The 6,477-nt window shown below is 33.9% G+C and overlaps 1 protein-coding gene across 2 annotated transcripts in view; it reads left to right on the forward strand.

Moving 5' to 3' along the window:
- Window positions 1-6,477, forward strand: part of LOC123714132 — a 36,783-nt gene extending 30,306 nt beyond the window's left edge. The window contains exons 1-6 of one of the 2 annotated variants that reach the window (XM_045668290.1): window positions 2,556-2,719; window positions 3,035-3,221; window positions 3,656-3,872; window positions 4,513-4,686; window positions 4,913-5,141; window positions 5,308-6,477. In XM_045668290.1, coding sequence (XP_045524246.1) covers window positions 3,051-3,221; window positions 3,656-3,872; window positions 4,513-4,686; window positions 4,913-5,141; window positions 5,308-5,521 — 1,005 coding nt within the window. In that variant the 5' untranslated portion in view covers window positions 2,556-2,719; window positions 3,035-3,050 and the 3' untranslated portion in view covers window positions 5,522-6,477. Of the gene's footprint in view, window positions 1-2,555; window positions 2,720-3,034; window positions 3,222-3,655; window positions 3,873-4,512; window positions 4,687-4,912; window positions 5,142-5,307 lie in introns of those variants that run through there. The other variant, XM_045668300.1, reaches the window with a different exon arrangement.

Here is a 6,477-nt window from a genome sequence, read left to right on the forward strand (position 1 = left end):
AGTAGCGTAGGATCCCAGGATAAATCGAGGTTATTCACCGCTCATAGGTCGAGACCGGTCAGCTGTTATACGCCAATTCATTAACAATTGAGTCATGTATGTTCGCTGATTAATCTTCTTTAATGATTGTAAAGCACTCGAAACTTCAACAATAATGTAAGAAATTAGTTAGGTTAGTGCTCGCGTAAGCTAAGACAGTATCATTATCAGTTCCTTTCGAATTAAATAAGAACAATTAATTTAGCCTCTAATCTTGAGAATTTATTTCCCAATATTCCCCACCAACTTCTTTTAGCTCGTCAGCCCACCGTGCACGAAGGCGATCTCTTCCTCTTCTTTTCCTTGGTCTTTTCCATCTAGTTACCCTGTTTGTCTATCAGCCATTTTTCGTGCGAGCCCGGCCATTTCCATTGAAGTTTTTTTCAATGTTTCTGCAATTTGCATCAATAACTTTTGTTTTATTTCTTATTTCTGTCTTCCAGTTTAAAATTTAGCACACTACGTTTCTCGTTGACAAGTTGTATTTTATTTTTATATTAGAGAATTAAATAATACTGATACTAAATATATATTTTATTATATTGTTCATTCTATCCTCTCTTCACGTCGCTAGTCATCCGAATCTTATGAGCCGAGTTCGTTCACCTCTGACGTCTCAATAGGTAATTATTGAATTGCTTTTGTACAGACGAAAAAGTAACGAATCAAACTAGTCATATGAGATGCAGTTGATAAATATCAACATATTGTTATTAAAATTGTAAATATGTGTAAGTTTGAGGCCTTCGTCATTGTTCGGGGCCAGTCGAAGCTAACTTAAATATTAATTCCTCTAAATCTAGAAATTATTTTTTTTCTAATCAATAATGACACAAAATTAAAAGAAATATTTGACTTTGGCCATGATCTTGCTTTGTTGTGTGTAACAATAGGTTATTAAACTGACTTTTCGCACGTTTTTGTCTGTTTTATGTACGCGACGTTTTAACTACCAACATCCGCGATTTTTATCAACAAAACAGTTTAAATAATATTTATCGGCCTATTGTATCTTGTATTGATATCGGCACGAACCTGGTAAGATTTTGTTTTTGGTGGGGAAATCGTCGTACAAGTTTGAGTAGCATATACCTATAACATGAGTTCTGCGCACGAACAAACAATAATCTTGTTATTATCGGTAAAATACTAGCCGTCATTTTACGAATTGTAAATGAAATACGCTTTTTCCAAAAAGCATTCGAATTACTATTAGTAGTATATTGACCAGAGTGTAAAATCAATTAAACCGTCGTATATCAGACTAAATGTCTTGCGAAGAAACAATTGTTCAGGTTTCATAGAAATGAGAATATACTGTTTAATACGTAAATAAATCATCGATATGCGATACGTGTTATCATTTAATGCGTTTATAGTATTAGAAATAAAATAAGACGCAAGCGGATGTAATAAACTTTCATCTTTCCTTAGCTGGCTGAAAGGACTTTCATTTTTAAATTGCAAGTTTCGTTTAGAAATTGCTTTTGTGCGTAATAATTACTTACGTTTTATTATATAATACTATATGAATTAAAATAAATTGCACAATATGTTACTAAGCGCATAACTCTAAGATGGCTGGACCAATTCGAGTATTAGTTTTTATTTATTCCTTAAACTCTGAGGAAGGTTTTTATGGAGAAAGTAAAAAATCATATTAAGGCAAAACGAAGTTCGCGTGATCTTAAACAAAAACTTATACTTTTAATGTTACGATTTAAGAATAATAAGGTTCTTTTAAATTGTTTTTATATCAATTATTGAACCGCTTTGCTTGCCGCAAGAATATTTAAATTTCTTAAAAATCACCTCATCGATATTGGAATCTAAGTAACATAAACTTTTATAGAATATATAGTTATTAATAATAATTAACCCAGATTTCATCAGTGCGCGGCAATTTCTTTTTAATATCTTGAGTTATTAAATTACAAGAAAACGCAAACTTAATAGAGCGTAAACATTAGTTTTCCTTCAATAACGGTTTTAGTTTTTATTTATTATTTTATATTCGACTTGAATTATATAAAGTGACGACTGTTTCACGGTTTCTTTATAAACAAGATAAGAACTTTTTGTTACTTGTACTTTTCGAACTCAATGTTCTCTTAGGTAATTTTGAATCGTATTTATATTTGTATAATGTATGCATCATTGTACAGTGCGCCTCATAGGCATATAATGCGTCTATATACATATGTGTCTGTCGTCCTTGCGTTGCTATACCTATCATTGTTTGCTGGTCTCCAGATAGTTAAAAATACGTAAGAAAATACCTTTAATCTGCTACCCAGGAAAAAGTACTAGGAATTGTCAAGAAATTATTTTCTTACAAAAAAACAATGTTGTAAGTAACGAATCGTAAGCCTGAATAAAGCTATCAGCAGACATTGTAAATACCTATTGAATGACCATTGTGATCTTTGTTTACTAATCGCATCCGCCGTCAGTCGGGTTTGTTGACAAACATCATAAATCCCATGTCAAACAGACGTTTGTCAGTGTTGTTGAAAGTTTGCGAGGTACTGCGCGTTGCATTACTTTGTATCGTGCTGCAAACATATCTATCGAATTGGCTAAAAACTTTTTAAATTTTGGTACTGTTGCCGCGCTGATATGAATACATACGAATAATTATTTATGTACATGCATTCTGTGGTACACTCTCCTATTAAGCGTAAGTTACTTGTGCTATGGAAGTCTGATCTTCTTTAATTATGATATTTATTATAAGCAACAAACAATCTCTCTTAAATAATAAACTGGCTCTACAGTTATAGATTATGTATTGTAAGCGTGTGTTATATATTCAATACATTTTCATTTTTAGCGATATTACGCTAAAAATAATCGTTGGTTGGTGGTTGGAACACTATTTTATCTATATAAAAATTACAGATTAATTCTAAATTAAATATTCATAACGCTATTATAATTAACAGATGTTATATAAATGATCCAATTTCTTTGATGAACTTTAATTTTGTTACAGATAAAATGCACAAGTAATGGATACGCTAACCTGGTTGTCGCTCGGGCTGCAATTGGCAGCATTATGCTCCATCGTCGGTGCTCTACTTCTTTATTTGCTTAGGAAGGTGAAGGTCGCTGAAGTTCTGCCTGTTGCAAGTGCCAAGACTGTACTTGTGACCTCTGTGGATTCAGCATTGGGATTACAGGTATGATTTGAATAAGAGACGCAACACAAAACGTTAAGAGATTATAGATGTGTTTCTTAAAATTATATAAAAATAATATTTTTTTACGATTCTGTATTATATATTTTTTACTATACAAACTCAGAACACCATAAGTACGATCTTCGACTGTGAAAATACTGTGACTGCAACTGTGATTACAGTGAAAATACACGTATAGTGAGATTCAGAAACTGGACTTAGCACTATTAATGTCTTCCATTTACTGTCGTGTATCCATTTATGGTATTCCATCTTAGGTTAGGTTAGGTTAGGGCTGCACGTTAAGGCTGTTCGCGTATTTCTGAAGAAAAATGAATAGTATGAATGATAGTAAAGGAAATAAACTATATGCCCGTAATATATTAAAGTATTAAGTGTTATAAAGTCATTTAGCAATATTTTGTATGATTCAGATAGCAACATACCTAAGTAGTCGTGGCTGGCGAGTAATCGCTGGCTGTCGCCCTGGGGGCCTCGGATCTCGTCTGGCTGAGTCCTGGCTGCAGAACAATACCCCTGAAAACCAGCCCACACCACGATTAGTCACCTTAGAGTTGGATGTAGCCAGGGAAGATTTATTGGAGGAAGCTGCGAGAGCTACGGCTCAACATTTGCCGGCTGGTGAACATGGTATGCCTTAATTTGTACTTCCGCTATTGCTTGGAAAAACTTTTTTTATATGTTTATTCTTAAACATATAGTTTGCAATGGCCGAATCGAACCCGGATCGCAAGAATGGGAATCTCGCATAATACACCAGAAGTACCCGGTGGCATTGAGAATAAAGTTTATGTTATGTCAAGTAATAATATAATAATAAGTATATGTTTATTAAATAATATAAGCCTGTAAGATATTTAAATATTTAACGCTCGCCATCTTTGGAGAAGGTAAACAATATTAAGGACTGTCTAATGTGCATAGTTAACAACGGTTGAATAAATTCCGATAGATGGCATTAAACTCAGATCCTTAGTAATCTTCTTCAATAATAGATGTCAGTTTAGTGTACGTTTTCTGGGACTATTGTAAACTCTTTTATAATAAATTGCAAGAAGTAAAAAAAATCTTATCTTTTTATCAAACCACTTCTTACTGTTTTGCCGTATACATTGATTTTAAAGAATACATCAAATATTTATACAAAAACATATTGACATATACAGACTAAGCCTAAATAAAATCGACCTTAGAAAATTGAGATTATATTAAATTGTTGTAATTGGATTACCAAAATTAAATTAAAGCAAGACTACTGCGTATCTTGCAGGCGTATGGGCAGTGATCAACACAGCTGGAAGTAGCGGTCGTGGTGGCGCTACTTGCTGGGAGACGGCGCTTAAGGGAAACGTACTTGGTGCTTTACGAGTGGCTAGGACCTTCGCACCGTTATTGGCCGCTGCTGCATCAGATCATCCTTACGCTGGTCGATTGTTTTATATAGGTAAAGAAATGACATTATCTTCTATGTAATAGGGGTTTCAATTTGAATTGATTTTCTAGAGTACTTAAATGAAACATTCAGAGAAGCGTTTTCAAAGCAAGAATGCAGAGTGTGAAATTGTCTTCCTATTGTTACATCGATTAATAATTTGACCACTTTCACTAAAATATTTTATCATTACGAAACTATGTTATATTAATCAAATTTATAATCGAATATTTTTCAGGTCTAACATCAGATACGGCATGTGAAAGTCTTTCGCGCCTGGATGGCGAGGGTGAAAGTAGTGCAGGGGCAGCTGCAGTACGCTGGGGCACTTGGGGCGCTGCGCGGGCGCTTCGGGCCTCTCTTCGTGCGCGGAGGCTCCACGTGGTACTCTTGCATACACCGGACCTGTCTTCAGCTGAGCTGTATTCGCCTCCAGTACAATTGACGCCAGCAAGTCAACCAGCCAGGTATGTTTTTATTTATAATATTTATTAACTGTCACCAATCATACCCAGAAATGAGTAATTTATTTATTAATATTTTATATTTTCACTTTTTGTGCCCACTATAATTTATTTTTAAATATATATGTAAAAATCTAGTTTTATTTTATTATTCTTTAAATCTTTTTAGCCGACCAGACACTCCGAGCTCTGACGTAAGTTCTTCAACCTGCGCGGTGACTATGCCCGGAGAGGCCGCGGAATACAGCGCTAAGGTCCTTCCTACGAACGCCCTCAAGGTGTTAGAGGAAGCACTGACTTCCCCATGCCCCAGGGACGCCTACTACCTTAAGATGAAGCAAGACTCTTGGTTCACAAGAATGCCATCTTTAAGAGTCGCATGATTCAAATTATTGGTTATGCCTAACATACTTAACGATACCAAAATCTTTACGAGATTCAAAATCATGTCTTGAATTAAAATCGGGATCTTTACGACTAGTCTGAGGGACAGCCAATACAATATTATAACATATAAAAGATATAGTATAATATCTATATACGATATAAGTATTAAGTCACAAATTAGGGCTAAATAACAATATATCGTACATAATTAATCTAATTTATAATAGAATGAATTTGAGATATTGTACGTAATTCATTATACATTGTAGGTATCTTTACTTTTTCGGTACTAAGATTAACATCCTGCACAACATTTTCTTGATATTTATTCCTTATAATTTTCATCTGCCCATCAACGGACACGATCATGTTCTAAAAAGAAAGTAGATAAAAAAATTGTATCCATAAACGACAATTATTAAACCAATACCAAGACGTATAATTTTTTAGCCTCTACCGAAAGAATTACAGATATATAAAATTTAAATCTTCGTGCTTCAAAGAATGCCCTAATTTAAAAAGTCATTCTTCATTCATATTAATTCACTTCAGTAATTAGTTCACCTCACACTGCGCCGTGACAAACCATCGTAGCGCAGTGTATAGTGATTTCGCATTGGAGTTTAAAGCAAATTCAACAAATGCACAGCTCGTTCTTTTATTTAAACATCATTTTTTTTACTATATTATTAATTTCATACAATTATGACATAAAAGTTATGAGGGATAATAACTGTAGCGCGAAAATAGGTATTGTATCCTTTTATCATATATGCGTACGACATGATTGACAGTGTAACTCGTATTCAGTAATTAGTTAGATTTTAGGAAGTTGCGCTCTTTGTGCAAGTCCAGAGAAATCGATGTATATGGTTTCCAATTATAAATGCATGTATTGGATGACATTCGCTTGTTGAAGCAATGTTTTGTAAATAAAATTGTTGTATACTTA

This window comes from Pieris brassicae, chromosome 1 (genome assembly GCF_905147105.1).
Source record: "Pieris brassicae chromosome 1, ilPieBrab1.1, whole genome shotgun sequence".
NCBI classification, from domain to species: Eukaryota; Metazoa; Arthropoda; class Insecta; order Lepidoptera; family Pieridae; genus Pieris; species Pieris brassicae.